A 22,409-nucleotide genomic window follows, 5' to 3' on the forward strand; every position below is an offset into this window, starting at 1 on the left:
TGGCCCTTTGTTTTCGGTGGGCCGGAGCGATCCGAACCGTTGGCTGGGGATCGCGAGCGGCAAGGACACGCGAAGGAGAAGGTGACGTGGGATCCGAACCTGCGGGTCTTACCTACCATGGCGATGCCGAGGATCGAATCAGAGCCGTCGAGCAGAGATCGGAGGGGTCGGATAGTGTAGGGCGGTTTCGTCGACTCGTCCTCACAGTGTGCTATCATTGGCCGTCTCCATCGATGATTTTTCTTAAATAAACAAAAAAGAAAAAAGTTATTCACATGATTGCGGGTGGAAGCAACGTTCACGTCGTAACTTAATAGAATATTCCACACGGTTTAGCGGTGAGAAGAAAGGTCATATTCCGAAGAATTGGCCTAACTAAATAGAAAAATGTGAGCCCGAGAATGACATGGTCCGTATTTGATGTGGACCAAAGATGGACTTGGTAATTACCTGTAGCAAAAGTAAACGACGCAAAACCAGGTGTTCCGATCAACAGGCGGAGGTAGTCGCTCTCTAGACCCAATACCGCGTATGAAGCCGAGAGAAGGGCGTTAATACGAAAGGTTTGGTTGGAAGTAGTCTTCGGAGACGAGACTTGTTGTTCCGTGTTCAATCTTCTCCGGGAAATGGCTGAAGCATCAGAAGCACACTGGGCTGTCTATATTTCTAATCCATCCTTATCAACGACAAGTGTGTCACAGAGAGAGAGAGAGAGAGAGAGAGAGAGAAAAAGGGTCCAACTTCTGTCGTTTCTCGTGGCCTCTTGTGATCGTTCGGCCTTTTGATAGAAATTAGCTGTTGGATTGACTTTGTCATTTCTTTATGTTCCCATAATAATTGCTTGAATAAAAAGCAACTTTTGGTCCAATTTATCCCCACAGCAATGGGTTGCATTTCCAACCACCAAACCGACCGATTACTATTGCTTGAAAAATCTGATGATGAGCATTAACAAATTAGTTATATAGAGATGATTTACAAGAGAATAATAGAAAAAAAAAGGCACTTCAAATAATATTCTAATATTAATATTAATTAAAAAAAATTAAATTAAATACTAAATCATGATTTTAACATGGTTAGAGGGCCCCCTCCTTAAATTGAGTTGTCATTATCGGAGCCGAGTAGTTCTAAAATGCTGCCATCGATCTCATATAATTAATTTAGTATTTAATATTTAACGACTGGTAAACTCCATCGTGCAATAAAATTAATTATCAAGCCTTCGGTGAATAATGGATCTGAGGAAAAAAACAATGCATTAACAATGATTTGAATAGCATGCACATCATTGGCTCACTCCCACGACTAAATCAACCCTTCCAGATCGAAATCAACCCTTATGGCGTAGAAGAAATACTTGGGAACCATTGACCTCTGACACATTGACTTGTAGCGTAAATGATGAGAGATCGATCATGTTCATGCGAGATGCTGTCGACTGAGCATACGTTGCCACGCTGTGAGTTGAGTTACGTGACAAAATGGTTCAGCTGTTCCCTAAGAAAGAAAAAAGTCATGCGTATGGCGAAGGGTTGTCGACAGATAGATATGAAGAACTCATCACATGCCGATTGCTTCGGTCGAGTATGAAGCTATGGAAGGCCTCATATCGATAGATCATTCGTCTTTCTTTCCCGTTCGTCGGCTTACAGTATTGGGCTGGGGGCAAACTCAAGCTAATCTTGGACGGCTTTCATCACGTCATGGATCATTGCTTGATAGATAGATGCACTTTCGACAGCCACCCGTGTTGTTCTATGTCATCGTCGCTGACCTCCGGCGAACTGCACCACCCAACTGTTAACATGTATCTTTCGGTGGCATAGTGGATGGAGGCGGCTGAATACGGTGGAGAGGTTGGAACAAATGCCACCATTGCTTATTGGAACCACAGCAATTTACTATAAAACACCTACTTTTTTTTATTAACGATTGGACCAAAATATCCTTTTATAAAATTAATAAATAATATCTGTTGATCCTGTTTGACTCTAATTTTTTTTATTTGAACTGGTTTTGTTTGATATGAATTAAATCAAATGGGTTTAAAAAAATAGTTATTTAATTTGTTTGATTTAAACTTAGATTGACCTTTATATTTCTCCAAAATTATACTGTCAAATGTGACTTATCATTGTCAACATTTTTTAACACGTCATAATCGTTGCGATAAGAATAAGAATGTTATCGCTCAATGAAAGAAATCATAATTATCGTCTTTTTGCTAGGCTTTAGTGATTATATAATCTATAATAAGATTACATTAGTTCGATATAATCATCAAAAATTTTTATGTTTTCTTATTTTTTAATTCAAACATGACTCAACATGAATATATGACTCGACTCAAATGAATTGAATCAATCATGGATCGATTGAATTTGAACTAGCTTAATAGAATTAATATAAAATATCAAACCGATTATAAAGATATTTTTTTAAAATTTTAAAATTTAGACTCTAATGATAATGCTAAACCCTTATTTTGTTCTAAAAAGCCCTTAGAAATAAAATAAAATTTAATTATCAATTTAGTGATTTTTTTTATAATCCTAATCTCTTCGTTTTGTCGGCGACCACAGCCACGATTGCGTTGGCTCCAGAATGTTCCTCTCACGCAAAGAGGGCGCGACACGCCACCACATCAAATTAGGATGCATTTTCCAGAACAAATAAAAAAGACACGAGCCCAAATTGGGTTGGGTGAGCGAGGTGGTTCGGGTGGGACCAACTCGACCGGGCGCGGCAGCTGGCCGTTCCCCATCCGAACGAGATCACCGCTGGTGGTTGCGACGAAAACGACAGATGAGCCGGACCAGACTCACACCGTCAGATTCTCGATCGCACGGATCTCAAAGCGGTTCAGGCTCTCCCCCGGCCTTCCGATGATTTGTTGCGTGCAGAAAAATACAAGGTACAGTTGCCCCGAGCAACACCTCTCCCGCCTCGTACCTGCTCTACCCGCACTTGTACCCGCTTACTGTGGATTGGTGGACGACACGGAGCCAGGCGGGGCCCACAGATGCACTCTTGGGGACAAAACGAGTTGGTGGCGTTGTGTCCTACGCACGGTGAGGTGGTCCGGTGCGTCGCCCACTGCGACAAGATTCGCAAACAGCCTGTGATGCGAGGTTGAGGTGGGCGTCTCACCTGCCACATTACCGCCGACGCCTCCTCTTGGCGACGAACCCACGACAGGGATTTGAGACCAACAGAGGGAGGGGTTCCTTGTTGCGTCTCTCTGTCTCACTCCGTCTCCCTTGCTTCCAGTTCTGGGTTCGATCGCTTTGCTGGGGAGGAAGCGTGGAGGAATTCCAGGGGGGTTTTCATTGCTATCTTTTGCCTTCTTGGGCAACCTCGTTTGCTATTCACTGAAGGAAAAGAGAGCGTTTCCTTTTGGCGCCTGTCTTTGGGTTCCGGAAGGAAAGTATCGCGTACTTGGAGGTGAAATCGGGATTACCCTGACTGGCTCCCGGGCCGACGGGCGGCCGAGGATCTCGGGTTCCTTCGATGGCAGTAGCGAGTAGCTTCGATCAGTGGCAGAAAGACGTGTTCTTTTCCGCGGCGGAGGAAGTGCAGGAATCAGCGGATGTGTATGCCGTTCTATCTCTCTCCCTATTTCCCCAATTTCGTTGTTTGAATTCCTAAAAAAAAAAATCGAATTTTGATTGTGCTTCCGTTGCAAAAAGGAAAATTTGTTTTCCTCGTCATGTTGATTCGACTTGGGTTGATTTTCATTGTGTATTGCGGTATAATTACAGATTTCTATTCGTCAAAGAGATTCTTTGTGTTTGATCGTTTGTTTCTGAGAGTTCATGCGTTCTTTTGGTCATGGTAATTGTTCGTCGCAGAATGGAATCCCTATTCAGAATGTGGATGCGAGATTTTAAAGATTCGGAAGCTCCAGATGAATTGCACGGGGAGCTTCATACCGCTCTTGGCACTGCAAAGTGGCAGGTGGGCTTTTCACTCCACTATGTTGCTATTGTCACCCACTCTTCAATTTCTGGTACATTCGATCACAAATTAAGAGAAAAATCGATAATTCGGCCTCATTAATGCTTGAAGTTGCATCTGCAGTTGGAGGAGTTTGAGAAAGCTGTGAGACTGAGGCATCGAAGTTATCCATCAGAGAAGAATGCCATAACCAGGCACAAGCAATTCATAGCTGCGATAGCAGAACAAATTTCTCGTGTAGAGAAGGCTCTAAGAGAGGACGGGAAACAACCACTGCGTTGGGTGCAATTAGATGCGGAAGAGCAGGATGATCTTGCCCTTTTTCTTTCTGAGGTGCCACAGAACATGCAAGAGACAAGGGATGATGTTAAAGGTTCTGATTGCGACAATTGCTCGTCTCAAGCAATAATTAGGCCTGAATCAGTGAGGGGCTTAAAGGATAAAATCATCGGTAGCAGTGACGGTCGGCATGTAGTGGAAGCGGCAATGAAAGAACCTCTCGGAATGAAAGACAATGAAGGATGTGCTGATGTGGAGCAGTTGCATGGCTTGAGGAGAGCATCAAGTTTGCTGGATGTTGGTGCTTGGAAGATTGTCGTTGCTGACGATGTCGGTGCAGATAGCAAAGCAGTTGAAATAAGATCAGAAATGCCAAACCATGCATTTAATCTATGCGGTCTTCTAAAAACCGTGGAATCCACATCGAAGTTGAGGTGGTTTAGGAACAGCTTCTGGAAAGCTAAATCCGAGGATCTTCAGTTGAGACATCGCCTCCAATTTAGGGCGGTTTCTCGGCTTGCTCAGGTCAGGTTCCACGTTTGGACTCGTGCGCCTGTATGAACATTATATTTGATCACTCGATTTTATAGTATGTTGACTATAACTATTTTATGATTTCATTCAGCTTTGCTTCTTGCTTTCTTCTGTTCAGGCATTGAAGGCCATTATAATTTGAATAAGCTTATTCTTGGATGCCGTAACCATATTTGTATATAACGTTCTGCATTCATAGTCCATGAGGTCTGATATATGCATATCATTGTATGCATGCTAGATATGTACCTTATTCATCTTGTTTCAACTAGGATCTCATTTTTCTTGTTTCAGCTTGAGCTATATATTTTCTTTCTCTTAAGAAACAGTTGTTGCAAAAGGTTTATAGTGTATTTTTTCTTGTAGGTAAAATATCTTATTTTGTCGTCATACTGTGTTTTGAGCAGGGAATTAGCGGGTTGAGCGAAAGAAGTAGGAACTGTTTCGATAGCTTCAAGGAAGAATATAAGCTTTCTAGTGGTCAGCAGTTTTCCGGAAGGCTTGGTGGATTCCAAAGGCACATCCCGGGATCGCAGTGCTACATGCAGTTTGGTCGTTCTTTACGGATCACTTTCTTGCTGGTATTGAGTATAATCTTAATTGGTGAGTTCAACATCTTGATCGGTAAAACTAGTCAATGCCTATACTAAGTGGTAAGCTAGAAGAAGATGAAAACCATGTTCTTATGAGTCCTTCCTAGTGTTTGAGCCATAGTTACCCGTGAGATGAGGCTTTTTTCTTCAAATGGTATAACCATAGGATTTTCTGTACCCATCCATTTCTTGGATATACCTGCATTTGATCAAGCTTAAATGATTGCCCGGCTTCTAAGAATGTTGAAGCAAATGATCCAAACATTCATCGAAAGCAGCATAAGCTAATAGTAAGTCTACAACTCGTATTCCAATTCTAGAGTAACCATTTCCAGACTCAAAAAAGTTCTGCTCAACATCTTAAGGTTTGTTAATTCACTTGCTCTTAGAGTGACCAACCCAGAAAAGGAGCCTTGATACTCATAAGAACATTGTGTAGAATAATTTGAAAGACAATATTGCCCTTGAATAAACTACAAAAAATAAATCAAGTCAAACCAGGCTTCATAAACTATGGTTCGAATGATTTTTTGTTACTTTGGGCTTTCTGCCATAAAGATTTTACAGGAAATCTGTATCCTTCTAGTCAGTAGTGGATATTTATGTCCAAAAGAAAACAATCTTGCTTATAATGTTGTGAGCTTTGCCAAAAGGGATAGGATACTCAGCAGTGTTTTATCTTTGTTTGCAGTGCCATTCGTTCTCTATTCCACGTGAAAGCTCCTATTTTACTCTGCTGGCAAAGATCTGATCCACAAAGAGATTGTTCTATTCTGGATGAGCGAGGGGCTCGTGAAGAAGATTCTTACATCGGCTGAGTCTGTGCACCATATTTAGTCTCCTCTCATTGATTCTTTCTGCTTTTGTTCTCTGTATTAAGCCTCTGGTAGCAGTCATCTGTAAAAAATCTTCCCACGCTTAGAAGATGTCACATTAGCATTATAGCATGTAAGTGCCTTATATGTTGGTGGGTTCTAATGCTCTCAGCTATTCTAGTCTCTTGTTGTCTGGGTTGTTGTGTGAAGTGTAAATGAGGAAGTAATCAGATTTCGCAATGCTAAGGACCATCAAATCCGCCATTGTCAATGAGCACCAAGCTCTTTAAACTGAACTCGATCCAGTATGTTAAGCTTCACCAGCAGTGTGTAACTTCGATCGTGTGCTGATATGTTTCAGCGTGCGCGCAGTGAATCGGCAGTCTGTCTCAACTTCCCGGTTGCATGCATGGCTGGCAAAAAGCAAACGTAACAATTGCTTCCTCCTCCGTGCTAGGCAGTGCGCGAACCGATTTCTAATTCTTTGGTTAGGAGGGGATCATAGATCCTTTTGGTAGGGCATTTCCTTTCCGGCTTCTTCTGGGAATGAATTTTTATATTCTATATAAGACTCCATAAGTGTAAGTGACAGAATTTTTCCAGGAATGCTTTATCAATTTATTTCCATTTGTACCTGTCGCAAATTCGAACTTGCGTCGAAAATGCTCTTCATTCCTCTGTCTCATTTCCGTTCATACGTATGAAATACAAATTTCATGTGATTCAAATATACATTCCATCATTGCTAGATCGATCCGTATGGTTCGATAAATAGTGAGCTAATAATGGGATTTTTCAATAAACAGGAAACTTAAGATTAAGATGCTCAGGAATGATGGAAATGAGGGAATGTCCACAATACCTGGATTTAGTCAGATCCAATTTGAGGGATTTGTAGGTTCATTAATGAGCGCTTGATGGAAGAATTTCATAAGTTTAAAAAAAAATTGAAGATACAGATCAAGAAATTGAATTTAAATTATTTGTGGAAAGATAGCGATGGTACCACCCTTATCAGGCGATGATACTGTCAAAGCTCGATCTCCGAGCTCTATCAGGCGATCGTACCCAATGTCACGTGTCAGGTGTCAAGTGTCAAGTGTCAAGTGATGGTACCGCCCAAAGCACTTGAGGGGACCGAGTCCCAAGCGATGCCACCGTCGGCCTTGACTTCAGGTGTTGAGTGAGTTGTTTAACCAGCCCAATTCAACCTTGTTAAGGGTCCAATTGACCCCTATCTGAGTTAGTGTAATTATCTTCCAATCCTAATTCAACCACTGTACTAACTACGATTAAGGCACGTAATTAGTTTGGTATGTCGTTTTTTCTCTCGGCGATCCTCCGGCGAACTTCTCGGCGAGTCTTCCGGCACGCTTTCGATGAACTCCCGACGAACCCTCGACGATCTTCCGACGAACTCTCGGGGAGCTCCCGGTACATCGTCCGAATCTTCGAATCCGGCCCATCATCTGCTTTACGCCTTACCGCTATCGTAGTTTATCTTGTATACTTATCTCAACACATAGATTATGTCAAACAATTTACCAATTGATTTTATCATCAAAATTCGAGATTCAATAATCTCTCCCTTTTTAATGATGACAATAAATTAGTAAATGAGTTAACCTTAACCCCTTTATCTATATGTCATACTTGAGAAGAGGTATTCTTGAATTCAAGCCTTTGAATTCAAGCATCAAACTAATAAGTTATATTCAACATACATAATATGAAACTTATCATGATTTACCAATTCAGAATATGATACTTCGTATCTAGTTTCAAATTTTGAAAGTTGATACCAACGTGAAATCTATGCAAGATGACAATGGTATCAATTGTAAGAAGCAAGTTTAAGTTCATGATACCTCATCATAGCATTTTGATATAAAATCAAGCATGATAAAATGTTTACAAGTAATCATGCCACGATACATTTCAAGCCATATTAAATGTAGGCATGATAAAGCAGTCATACAATTTAAGAGATCACAACATTATCAAAATGAGCACAACATTACAACATCAAAGTGAGCACACTAAAAGAGGGGGATTTCATCAACTTCTCCCCTTTTTGTCATCAGCAAAAAGGATATACACAACTATTCAGGTGGTGGCAAGTCAAAATGTCTAAACAAGGTATTAAGCTATCGATGAATCTGTTGCAACTCAGTTAAAATTTGATCTTGATGTTGTTCAAATCGATCCATTCGAATCCCTATAACATCGGTAGATGAGGGGGGTGCTTGCTTTATCGGAGGTGTTGCCTTAAAGGGACTAGTAGGAGATTGATTTCCCTTAAATATAGGTGTTTCAGGTTCTGAATCAGGTGGTAGGAGATCAGTCCTTTTAAGTAATTTAGTCCATATCCCATTTTTGAATATACACCTTAATCTTCGTAGTAGGTTTTTATTTATGACATTAAATCTATCTAGTTTCATAACTTATTCATCAGGTGGGATAACTATGTCATAAGCATAGATCAGTCTTATTATCAGGCCACCATATGGAAGCATCATATCATTTTTCGATAGTTCAATCATATTTTGTTGTATTAGATAGCTAAAACAATTTTCACGTCTTTTCATAATCTAATACATTATGTCGATTTTCAATTGGTTAACTTCATCATGATGATATTATTTTAGAATTATAATGCTTATCAGAATGTGATGAAGTAGTTTGGTGTTGAAAGATAGTAAATATTCACATCTTTTTTAAAGAATAAACAAGTTAGGATTATCGAAGATGGTTCATAAGGCTTTAGAATAGGTGGTCCTAACCGATACTTCATCTCATTGTCCTCTAAAATAACAACCTCTATTTTTCTCTGTAATTCCTACGAGGTTGCAAATTACGTTATCCATAATGAGTATATGATGTCCTAAGAGATAAGTGGAGACCCTATCGTGTTCATCCACATGCAAATTATTATAAAACAATCTAACAAGTCTATGATAGATATGTTCACATAGGATTTGTAGGATATCTAGATTAGCAAACCATTGAATATATTCCAAATCACTTAATTTTTTAAATCAACATATTTACCCTTATGAACATTTCTAGATTCTATGGTTGGAAATTTAAGGGCATATTGATAAGAATCGAAAAATAGGGAGTCATAGTTTTCATCTAATCTTCTCTTCCTTTATCCCTCGAGGATCTTCTAAAAGTCATGAAGACTACAATTATGAATACAAATAAGAGGCAAGAATACGTAATGCAAAGGGATAATCAATTTGGTTTAGAAATTACCTTTGTAGTTTTTTCTTCTTATGATCAACAAGAGGGTGCTTGAGATTGATTTAGCAGAAAAATGAGGATTCTTTGAGTTACTAGAGGGAGAGCAAGAGGATCAAGAGGTTTAGAGTACTTTGGAAAGATGTAGAATGAGTTGGGATTGGTTCTACTGTTGGCCCTAGCTTGTTCTTTACATAGGGCAGGTTGCGAGCGGTGGCACCGCCAGCTGGGCAATGCCACTGCCTACAACTCGTGACCAGTTGGGTGGTTGTACCGCCAGTTGGGCAGTGCCACTGCCTATAGGTAGTGAGCTCTGCTTGCATTGAGGTGTGGTGCTGACATTGTGTGGTTCCTTCTTCATAAGATTATGAGGTGCACACACTTGTTTACATAAACATTATAAATTCTATTCTTGTAAGAGGAGAAAATTCACACCATAAGTTCATACATCATATACAATTCACACCATAAGTTTATGCATCATATAAAATTCATACGCAAACATCGTATAAAATTTGTATAATAAAGTTCACATGACTCATTACGCATGCCATAAATTCATGATCTTGTAAGATAGAATTCGATAAGGAAATCCGGAGAAAATTTTAAAGAGGAATGAATGTATCCGGGAAATTTAGCATACTTAATTCTCTTCTTATAAAATCAAATTGTTCCTCAATCAAAGGTTTTGTAAAAATATCAATCAATTAATATTTTGTATCAATAAATTCTAAGGTTACATTATGATTATTAATATGATCTCGTATGAAGTGATGCCTAATGTCAATATGTTTAGTTCTAGAGTGCTGAATAAGATTTTTCGTTAAACATATTACACTTGTATTATCACACTTTATAGGTATATTCTTCAAGTGAATTCTATAATCTTCTAAAGTGTTTTTCATCCATATACTTAAGCACAACATGCATCTGTTGCGATATACTCAACTTCAGTTGTGGATAATGCAATCGAGTTTTATTTCTTGGAAGATCAAGAGACAAGTGTATGTTATAAGAATTGACATGTTTCGAATGTGTTTTTTCTATCTATTTGAAAACTAGCAAAATCAGCATCGACATAATCAAGTAATTCAAAATTTTTAGATTTTAGATACCATAATCATAATTTAGGAGTTCCTTTTAAGTATCTAAAAATCCTTTTGACAGCTTTTAAATGAGATTGCTTGGGGTTAGATTGAAACCTAGCATAATGTCCTATGCTAAACATGATGTCTGGTCTAATTGCAGTGAGATATAATAAACTATCTATCATACCCCTATAAGCTTTTTGATCAAAGCTTTCTCCACCTTTATCAATGTTTAACTTAGTGGAGGTACTCATGGGAGTATTGATAGCTTTTGAACTATTCATATTAAATCGTTTTAGCAAGTTTAATGCATATTTTGTTTGACTAATAAAAATATATTCATTAAGTTATTTGATTTGCAAGCCTAAAAAGAAGGTTAGTTCTCCCATTAGGCTCATTTCAAATTCTAGGTTCATACTCTTAGCAAATGATTCACATAGAGATTCATTTGTAGAACAAAAAATAATATCATCAACATAAATTTGAACAATAAAAAATTTATTTTTAAAATTTTTAATAAACAATGTAGTATCAACCTTACCTTTAGAGAAATTATTTTGGATAAGAAATGGGCTAAGTCTTTTATACTAAGCCCTTGGGACTTGTTTCAATCCATAGAGAGCTTTAGTCAATTTAAACACATGATTAGGGAAATTATCATTCTCGAATTCGGGAGGTTGTTCAACATATACTTCTTCGAAAATAAAGCTATTAAGAAAAATACTTATAACATCCATTTGAAATAACTTAAAATTATTACTATTAGCATAGGCAAGGAACATCCTTATGGCTTCTAACCGTGCCATAAAAGTGAAGGTTTCTTCATAATCGATACATTCTTCTTGGTTGAAACCCATGACCACTAATCTAGCATTGTTTCTAACCACGATACCAAATTCATCTTAATTGTTTCTAAAAACCTATTTAGTATTAATAACTAAATGGTCATTTGATCTCGGAACAAGCTTTCACACCTCATTTCTTTCAAATTGGTTCAACTTTTCTTGCATTGCGATAACTCATGAATCATCTTTGAAGGCCTCATCAATGCAGCATTTGCACAAAAAATCTTTAGAGAAGAACGAGTTTGAACCTATTTTGATGTTGTCATCGAAGGTGACATATCTTTTGTCTAAGCTAGTGAGCTTAGAGAATTGAGATGGATCTCCGGTCATATGCCTTGAGCATCCACTATCAAGGTACCATCTTTTGCTCCTAGCTTGTGACGATAAACATTTCTACAAAAAAAGAAGATTTTTGGGTACACATTTGGCCTTTGGTGCCTCAAAAATTGATCTACATAACTTATCATGTTGTATTGGGTCATTTGAGATTCCTTTGGGAACCCAAATCAATTTATGTGGACTATATCTCTTAAATAGATATTTGTATGCAAAATGTCCAAATTTGCAACAAAAGTTGTATTTATTTCGGGGTGAAACATGTAAGATAGGGCCTTTAACAAAGGCGGTTAGATTTTGGTGAAAGCTACTCACAAATCTAATTCCGCCTCTTCTATAAACGTGGCCCTTATTAGCGAGGATCATGTTCAAGGACTTGCTACCAATCTCAAACTTTTTTAAGGTTTCTTTGAGTAGCAAGTTTTCCTTTCTAAGTATATCTAATTGATCGCATTTTGTGCAAGGAGCTAAACTATCATGCTCAATTTTTAGTCTATCAAAGTCACTAACAAGAGAAGCATGCTCATTTTTTAACAATTTATATTTTTTACTAACTAATTTACATTCATCGAATAAATCATGAAAAGCACTTAGTAATTCATCTAAAGATAAATTTGCATCTAATGAATTGCTTAACTCATCTCCAATAGTCATTAGCGTATAGTGAGCAACTTGCTCGGTGTTGATTTGCTTATCTTCTTCGGATGCACTTAAGTCGTCCCACGTTGTTTTAAGAGCATTCTTCTTCTTTGGTTGTTTCTTCTTTGCTTGGGGACATTCGCTTTTGAAATGTCTCGACTTTTTACATTCGTAGCATATGACTTGTTCTTTCATGGATTCAAATTTATTTTTAATGTCATTTCTAAATTTATTACTTTTTATGAATTTTTTAAACTTTCTTGTCAAGAGTGCCAAGTCATCATTATGGTCCTTATTACTTTGAATTTTCTTTCAAGTGGTCTTCTTGAGTTTTTAGTGTCATATCCTTCTTGTTCTTTGGAAGGTTGTTCTCAAGCTCTTCATGAGCATTACAAGTCATCTCATAGGTCATTAGTGACCCGATTAGTTCTTCGAGAGGAAAGTTATTTAAATTCTTGACCTCTTGAATAGCCGTTACTTTAGGATCCCAACTCTTTGGAAGGGATCTTAAGAGTTGACAACATCCGTAAATCGAGTGTATATGTCTTCATTAGTCTCACTCGGTTTCATCCGAAACAACTCATAAGTATGGACTAAAAGATTAATTTTTGACTTCTTTACTCTATTAATGTCTTCGTGAGTAACTTTAAGTGTGTGCCAAATATCAAAAATTGTTTCACAAATCGACACTCGATTGAACTCGTTTTTATCCAAAGCACAAAATAAGGTATTCATAGTCTTAGCATTTAAAGAAAAAGTCTTCTTCTCCAACTCATTCCAATTATTCATTGGAAGAGAAGACTTTTGAAAGCCATTTTTTACAATGTTCCATGATCCGAAATCCATAGAAATTAGAAAAATTCCATTGAACAGGGGCGGATGTGTAATTGAATGACCCTCTTGGTTGCCGACAAATACCATCTCTCTTGGGTTTCAAACCGAATGAGAGTAACTAGGATCAAGAGCAGCACTAGGGGACGAGAAGGGGGGGGGGGGGTGGTGTTGGGGGTTGAATTAGTGCAGCGGAAAAATTACCGGTTTCAAAAGTCCTCATTTCGATTAAACCCGATTCCGACGAAAATCATTTCGTAAAGATTTTAACTTGAAAGCTTATGGGAGCGTAGAGAAACCAGTAAGAAGATAAAGCAGCTTGCAATAAAGGTAAATTGCTTAAGACGAAATGCAAACCAGAATTTAGAGTGGTTCGGTCATTGTGACCTACATCCACTTTTGGATTCCTTCTCCGTCGAGATCATCGACGTCCACTAATGGCCTTCCTTCAATAAGCGAAAACCAATCACCTTTTACAATATTTTCTCCTTTTCATGGGTTTAGGAGATAATCCTTACAAGTCTCACACATTTCTTGAATGATCTCAGTACTTAGAAAGGAAGGAGGACTTTAGCACTTTTACAGCACTTTAACACTACAAAAATTCAAGATTGTGCTAATACTTTCGTGCTCTTTTATGCAGAAAAGGGCGGGATATTTTAGGCCCCAATGACTTCAAAATTAGAGCAAAAAAGTATTATATCATCGGATTTCGAGGTACTGGTGGTACCATCGCCATTATTGGGTGGTACCACTGCTTGACACCTGACATTGGATTGTACCATCACCTAGTCTGGACGGTACCACCACCTGATAGAGCTCAGAGATCGAGCTCTGGTGGTACCACCGCTTGACAGGGACGATACCATCGCTGACAGCATTAACTGCTGACGGTACCACCGCTGGCAGCATTAACTACCGATGGTACCATCGCCCAAAGCACCTGGGAGATCGAGTCCTGGGCGGTGCCACCGTCGATCGTGACTTCAGGTGTTGAATGGGTTGTTCAATTAGCCCAATTCAACCCTGTTAAGGGCCTAGATGGCCCTTATCTGAGTTAGTAAAATTACCTCCTAATCCTAACTCAACTACTGTACTAACTACAATTTAAGACAAGCAATTAGTCTGGTATGTCGATTTTTCTCTGGACGATCCTTCGACGAACTTCTCAACGAGTCTTTCGACGAACTCCTGACGAACTCTCGATGATCTTCAAACGAGCTCTCGACGAGCTCCCGATACATCGTTTGAATCTTCGACTCCGGTCCATCATCTGCTTTACGCCTTATTGTCATCGTAGTTAATCTTGTACACTTATCTTAACACATAGATTAGGTCAAACAATTTACCAATTTATTTCAATATCAAAATATAAGATTCAATATTTTTCGTAAAATTTAGGATACCATATGGCTCAAATAATTAGGAGATCGTTTTTTAAACCATGTTCTTTTAAGAGTAATTTGATAACGAAAGTGTTCTTTTGATTTGGTTAGAACTCAAAAGTCAAAATTGCACCTCAAAATAATGTCAAACCCAGTCTGCTTTGGATGTTGAATCCACCCATCTGATTGATTAAATATCAGATCCGCCAGTTTCAAACCTAAACTCGTCACTGAGATCTTTGAGCCTACAACATGTAGCGAGCCAGCCATACAATAACCTCAGTATTACCAGCGAAACGCAAGGCATCCAAGAATCTGATATATGGATATAACAATATCAATATAACAGTAAATAAGCGTTTTCGGATCACGAAACAGGTCATAGCATCTCCCTGTCTTCATGGGCCCAATTCCAGTAGCTAAGTTCCACAGTCATGCCCGGTGAGGCATACCATCATGGTTTGCATTTTGCTCACACAGGAAGGCCTGTCCGTCTGATTGTACATGACTCGTATAACTTAAGAAAGTCTTTTGTTTCCTCCATTCTCTACTAAATATTGACTACTTATTTCCCCTCCCCCCGAATCAGCCTAATCATAATATGAATACATGTAATACACGAACAGACGCTCTAGTTAGAAGGTTTAAAAGAATAACATAATCTAAACATCGACCCAGTTTGTGGAGACTAAGAAACCTTTACTTGCTGGTCCACCGAATTCCCGTACAAGTTTTCTAGATTGAGTGCTGCGGAAGGGATGCACTTCAAGAGGAAAAATGCAAGGTATACTTTACCACACATCCCTCAGATATCTCCCTTCCATTTGAAGGCTCTTCACAAAACTCTCCGTCTTGGAACTATCAAGAGATCCCTGCAGCGGAGTGAGAAGCATTTTTAAAATAAGAAACCAAAGAACATTAATCAAGGATGGATGGTCTCATTGCATAAGGAAAAATAGCATTAAAACATCAAAAAGTGAATCCCCCACATGAGATGGTGCATTTTTTATGGCAGATGAAAAACCGAGCATTGTCATTTAAGCTTTTCAATCAGCCAGTAGTACTTTAATGGAGAGTTTTTTTTTTCAAGAAAAAAAAACAAAACTACCAAAGTAATTTAATGGAGAGCTTTTTTTTTCCGAGGACAAAAACAAAACTACCAAGAATGATGCTGCGTGCATGGCCATGAAACCACCAAGAAAAATCAGAGTAATGTTGATCCATTTTCGTGCAGCTACCTTGTTGACATGAGCCATAAATTACTCTATCCCCCAAAATCCAATGTTTTCTTGGCACAAGAAGATAAATTCAAAAGATGGAAAAGAGCAGTTGCACTTATCCTGAAGTTGGGCAGTAGTACTCAAAGAGTACAAGCTTAGCTCCAGGTTGATGACTTAGAATAAATAGCTTTCAGGTACTTATCGTATCTGAAATCTAAATTCAGGTTGAGGTCAGAGAATGATTCTTTTACTGGCAGGTATCCTGAACAACCAAATGTAATCTGGCTTTTGCCATGCCAACATTTGAATCAAGTTAATGGCATCCAACAGCAAAACTTATAAACCAATGCAATGCTTCAAGCAAAGTTGTCAAAGCGGTACCTGCTCCTGGACGATAGTATGAAGAACTCTGTGAACATCTCTAGCCATACCCTTAGCATCACCACACACATACACATAACCACCTTGGGAGATGATATTCCAAACATCGGATGCCTGCATATATTGTCTCACGATTAGGGCAAATAAACAAAAGTTAATACTACAATTAAATGGATGAATAGACTCCAAAACGACATGAATAAAGGGGGGCAGAAGTCTATCTAACTTTTTCAGTCATTTTATGCTGCACATATTCCTTGGTTGGGCCTTCACGAGAGAAGGCAACAATCAATTCAGAAAGTGCACCTGTTTCAACAAAATTATTCAACTCATCCTCATAGATGAAGTCCTGCAAAATTAATAGTATCATCAGATGATAAAGTGAGAAAATGAAATATTTTGGCCGTTCGAAACTTTATTGAATAAAATATATGTTATCAGCACCATTTTGCGGTTCCTGCATCCAAAGAAGAGAATAGCATGACCAAGTTCCACACCAGCTTCTTTCAATGCCAACCTTTCCTAAAATCAGAAGTATTCAAGTCATTAAAACAAGTTTTCCACTATTCAAGTGACAGATGTACTAGCAGAAATTTGACACTTAGGTAGAAACCTGCAAGAAGCCCCTGAAGGGTGCCAACCCTGTGCCTGGACCAATCATGATAATAGGTAGAGAAGGATCTACAGGCAGTTTAAAGTTCGACTGTCTCACAAATATAGGAGCCCAGCTGCATTCTTGGCTCTCTACCAATGGAATAGAATTCTGTAAAATAAGGAGTTCCAAAGTGTCATAACATGAAAAAAAAATAAAGAAAAAAATAGTAGCAGTAGCTGCAAATGTTTTAGAATACATTGGTTAAAGGCCTTAAGAAAACAAGGCAAAATCACAAGTACACAGGAAAAACAGAAGCAAGTTAGCATTCAGCTTCATGATTTTCATTATAGGTCCTAGATGCATTGCACGATGAATCCAATTTGGACATTTTTTTAGTAAGTTCTTATAGGTGACATACATAGACACTAACATAAAGCTTTAAGAACTCTCTTCTTCTCTAAATAGATGTTCAAACCAATATGGTTGGGTCTCACTTTTCTGCTAATGTTGCACATGATAGCATCTAATGACAATCATCAGTATTAATCAAACCAAGAAGCAAACACAAAATAACAACCTAAGCTGTGATTGAAGGCTTAGTTTGCATTCTTAAAAGAAATATACTACATGCACTGATCAGAAGAAATCAAAATGACATTAGAAGAAAGAGAACTACAAAGTCTGCCAGCACTCCAGTTCAACCATCCAAACAAAATTGTATGTAGGAAATTACCTTCATCCAAGTTGAACAGACTCCTTTATGAATCCTCCCAGTTGGTAACTTCTCATACACTAGCGCACATGTCACATGGATTCTGGTTGGTGCCATCCTGAAAGAAACAAATAATTGACTGTAAGTCTGTTGTATCAATTGAATTAACAAAGAAAAAGGTCAGAAATCAATTATTACCTCGGAGAAGATGATATTGAATAATATCTAGGCTGCAAGCGGGGGGAGATTGCAGCAAAGAAGACTCCCAATGGAGGCTTTGCAGAAGGGAATTCAGCCATAACTTCTAGGAGACTTCTCTGACAAGCAACGATCCATTGAGAATATTCATCCTGTACCAGAATAATTGAGTAAAAATTCCTTACCCCTAATAAAAGACTCGTAGAGATTCTCAGAAAAGTCAAACCTTTCCAGCAGGAGAAGCCAAAAATCTAAGTCGCTCAGCTTCAATGGGATCTGAAGCATGTGCAGCTAAGGCAACTAATGCACTCTGCAGATTATGTAGAAAAAAATTTTTTAAGAAGAACAAAGATAAAGCCAATATAACTTGTTCAAGGAAAGGAAAAGTCACCTTTTTGGGTGAATTTAGAAGATCAGCATATAGAGTAAGTGCATTTCTTAAGGTGCATGGAGACGGGAAAGGAGGCGACAAAGAGCCTCCAAGTGGTGTGCCATCCTCCTTGTCAGTGTGGATTGAGAAATACGTATCTGGCGAATAACCTAACAGTCTTTCAGCCTCCTCTACAGTCTCAACACAATTCTCTGTGAATACACCAACATGATCTCCCGTTTCATACCTGACAAAAGAGAGTTCCTGATATGATCAGCTGGAAAATTTTATTTAATCATAAACTAGCAATTGGTCAACCTTAAAATAGTAGAGCAACTTGCTCAAACAGAAGCCTAGAGACAAAACAAAAACAATAATGTATTATCAGTACAGAAAGGAACATTTTAAAATTCATTATTATGATAAATAGGAAAATTATATGAATTGACAGTTTTAAACATTATAGAAACAAATTGAAAAGGTAAACATATGTTTGTAATTATGATAATGAAGTTTGATATTTGATGATTTGTGCCTGATTGATAACCAACAGAAAACACAGGTTCACAAACACAAATAGGTTTGATAAACCTAATAGGTTTCATATGATATTTACTTAATGTTGGGGAAAAAGGTAACTAAGCATGTAGGTATACTGATGCTAGCTTCACAAAGATTATTGCATTCAGTTGTAAGTGAACATAAAGATTGTTTAACTGACACATAAAAATGTTCTATTGTGAGAAATAGGAAGAACCCTTTTTATTATAATTGCATTGACATGGAAGATACACAACCACTAAGTAGCAAAATAAGTCTTTGCTAGTGCCTTTTGCCAGATCCAGGAGGTTGAACCTAGAATGACGGGCATTTCCAGATACATAAGTTACCAATTAGTTTCAGCAGAAAACAGCTCTTTTGTGGATTATTCTTTCTCATACTTTTTTCACCTGAACAGTATCTGAGGACCATGGGAGATGATTCACAATCTTCAGTGAAGTATGAAACAAAAAAATATCAAAATGCTCTGGCAAAGGACATGGAATTTCATTCAGTGAAATAATAAATTCTAGAAGTAGTAGTTGGAATTGGAACCATCAAGCAAAAAAACGAAGAAAAAACAGAAAAAGGAATAGTCAAAATAATCAAAAGAACTTTTCTTTCCATCTTTTTCTCTAGGTAAATACTATATGGATTACAGGAATACATCCATCAATGGATGATCCAGACAAATAGCAGGTAACATTTGCATTTATGCAGACAAGCTGCAAGTATGAAAAAAAAATATTCAGTGATAGAGGTTGGTTATTGTCTTGGCATGTAAAATAGCATACCCAAGATACTCAGCTATTAAAAAAAAATGCATAAAACCATATAGAAATTAATAAGAGGCCAAGTTTCATGATGACATACTACATAAAGTTGAACTTACGTAAGACCAGTGCCAGCAATATCAAACTCCAAATGGATACAGGACCGATCTGAAGCTGGAGTATGAAGCTCCCGCCGCACAGCCACATTAGCCCTTAAGGGTCCACTTCTTGTGTTAATTATGCTTTTCGTGACTTGGTCATAAATTTGCTACAAGGAACTTCTGAATAAAAGCATCTACCTGCACGGGTGATGTATATCATGAATAGCATGGCCGTTTGCAAGATTCCAACTCTTGTCCAGGGAAGAAGTTTCTTCAGGGTTGAAAAAGACAACTCGGTATTCTGGAACAGCAGCTGCATATGGGGTAGATGCACCTGAAACATCATTTTCATCCCGAAGCAACTGATCCAGTTCTGGCCAGAGAATCTCCCTCCTGGAAATATAATATTTTCTCCGTCACTAGAGTGAATAATGAAATAAACAAGTACATCAGAAAAGAGAGATAAAGGGTCTATATAGTATTGCTAATATTTCACACCATGCAGTGAAGTCATCCTCGATACACTGATCATCATCACCCAGCCCCAATGGAACAACACGCTTCCCACCTATCATAGGACAAAGGGAGGGTAAAAAGCCCAAGTGATTGGCTTTGAGTTCCACAACTCAAGCAATTACCACACATTAAAATGAAAACGGGAAGCTAGTTTCATTCATGATAAACAGAGAAGGCATCATTGCTTTTATAAATCACCACTTCACTTGATCTAATAACCATCATAATTTATTGAAATTACTAATAAGTGATAACAGCTGCAACCTATATCAATTCCGATTAAAGTATAACTTCTATTACAATACTTACAACTATGTTAGTATTTCAATTAGCAGCTCTAACAACTAGTATACAACAAACTAGCATGTATATAATCTTTCATTTATTATGAAACTTAAAAATAAAAAGAAGAACAATTGTAAGCTTGGAAATGTCTCATTTTCTTTTATGATCCGAATAGTGTATATTCATAGTCTATGATTATCAAAAGCAAACTTTATATCCTTTAAGTAACAACTAGTCTCCAAATGCAAGTTGAACTTTTCCTAAAGAATCGGATATACACATTAGTGGACCAATTAAGCTAGTCATTAACAGAAAACATTATCAACCGTATACAACATGAAGTCAACTAAGGAAACAAACATGACTTAAGCGGGTAGCAACTTAACTAGTCAAGAGAGTGTACCTTGTTCAGCGAGCATTTCATCAACCACCTTAGCAACCTTTTAATGTTCCGTGAATATATTGCAATCATATGTCAGCAGGAATTTCACAGAAATAGGTGATATGTAACGATAAATCACAAAAAAAAAAAAAAGGATAACCTTATTGAAATGCTCATATTGCCGGTTGCCTAAACCAAACACAGCAAACTGAAGATTGTCTAACCAATTCCCTCTCTCTTTCCCCTGGAATCAATCGATAAATAACAAACATATCATAAACATACAGTTACTGGTGAAAATTTTCAATGAAATCAGCATGTTTCCCGACCTCTGTAAACCATTTGTAGAACCGTGCAGCATTATCAGTAGGCTCCCCATCTCCGTACCTGTACCCATGCGGAGATATAAAAGATCATACTAAAATTAAAAGGAATCGGATATCCTATGGGCTAATGACTCGATGGTCTCAACTTACGTGGCCAAGAAGAACACAGCTAAGGTCTCCTTTTTCATCTTCTCCTCGTACTCGTCATCGTCAGCAGCATATTCGTCCTTTGATTTTGGGAAAGAACAGATAGTCAAGATCAAATTGTCAAAGATCAACCATAAGAATTCTCGAATGATCTCATAAAAGGAAGATGATCTTACGAGATCAACAACTTTAAATATCGCATTCTGGTATCGCGCCTTAGCCTCGTCCGTCAAAGCCTGACACCGAGATAAAGAAAAGAAAATTAGGCTAAAGACGCTAACTGGAAACTTATAATCGAACCCGTCGAGACCAAACCCTAACCTTAGCGAACCCCTCGGCCGTCCCGGTCTGCGTGCCGAAGAAGACAGTGACCTTCTTCTTCCCGTCGTCAACCTCCAACTCCGGCAGTACCCTCACCACCAGAGGCTTCGGCGGCTCGGCTGGCTTCTTTCCGCTCGATCGCCGGAAGAAGAAGATCAACGCGCACCCGACGAGCACCGCGACCGATGTGGTGACGATCGCGAGGAGCTGCCGGTTCTCGGCGATCGCCGCCAAGGATCCGGCTCCCGAGGGGAGCCCATCGCCGCCGAGGGAGCCGGCGAGGATGGCCGACAGGAGATCGAGCGGAGAGGGCTTCGCGGATTCCGACTGCATGACGACGGATCGGTCGATGGAATCGAATCGGCGGCCTCTCTCTCTCTCTCTCTCTCTCTCTCTCTCTCTCTCTCCTTCGCTTTGGGGGTGGGGTGGGGTGGAGGTTCGGCAAGGAGAGAGTCGGAGAAATAAACAAGAAGAGAGCAGCGAGGGTGTGGTGGGTGGCCGAGACGAACGAGAGAGCGAGGCGGTGATTATAACGGTGGCGTTGGCCTCCCCCCGCTAACTCCCAGCTGAGTTGCTATGGTCAAACCACCAAACCCGAGGAGTGGCACTAATGGCAGAAGCAAGGCGTCGTGGAGACAGAAGGATTCCCAAATTAACCCCGAAACATTAGCAAATGCCTGCGGAAACCAGGTAGGGCCCGTAGCTGCTTCTGGAAATCCGTTTCGTTTCCGTGGGCGTCGCAGCCCTCCGTCCGAACGGCCGTCACGGCGGGTTGTTGCCTCCTGTCTTTGTGTGACTAGGGAGTGCGCCGCGTGGCCTCGCGAGCGGTCCTTCACATTGATTGGTTATCCAGTGATGATGGGTTGATGTGTCGTCCAGGTGTTCGCATACGGTGAGGCGGTCGGCGGATCCCATCACGTCTGCCTCAAAGGAAAGGCAGCAGTTTCATGTGGACTGGAATCTACCCAGCTGGGACCCGCATAGGATCTCCCCA

At 39.0% G+C, this 22,409-nt stretch overlaps 2 protein-coding genes across 2 annotated transcripts; one reads left to right on the top strand and one right to left on the bottom strand.

Annotated features, from left to right (window-relative positions):
* Nucleotides 1-3,088: 3,088 nt before the first annotated feature.
* Nucleotides 3,089-6,364, top strand: LOC103973144 (uncharacterized). Its single transcript, XM_009387635.3, has 5 exons — nucleotides 3,089-3,596; nucleotides 3,855-3,960; nucleotides 4,084-4,764; nucleotides 5,181-5,376; nucleotides 6,058-6,364. The coding sequence occupies exons 1-5, from the start codon at nucleotides 3,514-3,516 to the stop codon at nucleotides 6,081-6,083; spliced, it is 1,092 nt and encodes a 363-aa protein (XP_009385910.2). The 5' UTR covers nucleotides 3,089-3,513; the 3' UTR covers nucleotides 6,084-6,364.
* An 8,490-nt stretch (nucleotides 6,365-14,854) lies between these two features.
* Nucleotides 14,855-22,042, bottom strand: LOC135633612 (NADPH--cytochrome P450 reductase 3-like). Its single transcript, XM_065143282.1, has 18 exons — nucleotides 21,416-22,042; nucleotides 21,271-21,330; nucleotides 21,098-21,174; nucleotides 20,951-21,008; nucleotides 20,782-20,865; nucleotides 20,643-20,679; nucleotides 19,937-20,006; nucleotides 19,637-19,831; nucleotides 19,457-19,549; nucleotides 18,046-18,271; nucleotides 17,881-17,964; nucleotides 17,655-17,806; nucleotides 17,478-17,574; nucleotides 16,763-16,912; nucleotides 16,594-16,671; nucleotides 16,376-16,498; nucleotides 16,150-16,263; nucleotides 14,855-15,420 (listed from the first exon to the last, which is right to left on the bottom strand). The coding sequence occupies exons 1-18, from the start codon at nucleotides 21,746-21,748 to the stop codon at nucleotides 15,340-15,342; spliced, it is 2,112 nt and encodes a 703-aa protein (XP_064999354.1). The 5' UTR covers nucleotides 21,749-22,042; the 3' UTR covers nucleotides 14,855-15,339.
* Between the last annotated feature and the right edge of the window lie 367 nt (nucleotides 22,043-22,409).

Source organism: Musa acuminata, chromosome BXJ3-3, assembly GCF_036884655.1.
Source record: "Musa acuminata AAA Group cultivar baxijiao chromosome BXJ3-3, Cavendish_Baxijiao_AAA, whole genome shotgun sequence".
Lineage (NCBI taxonomy): Eukaryota > Viridiplantae > Streptophyta > Magnoliopsida > Zingiberales > Musaceae > Musa > Musa acuminata.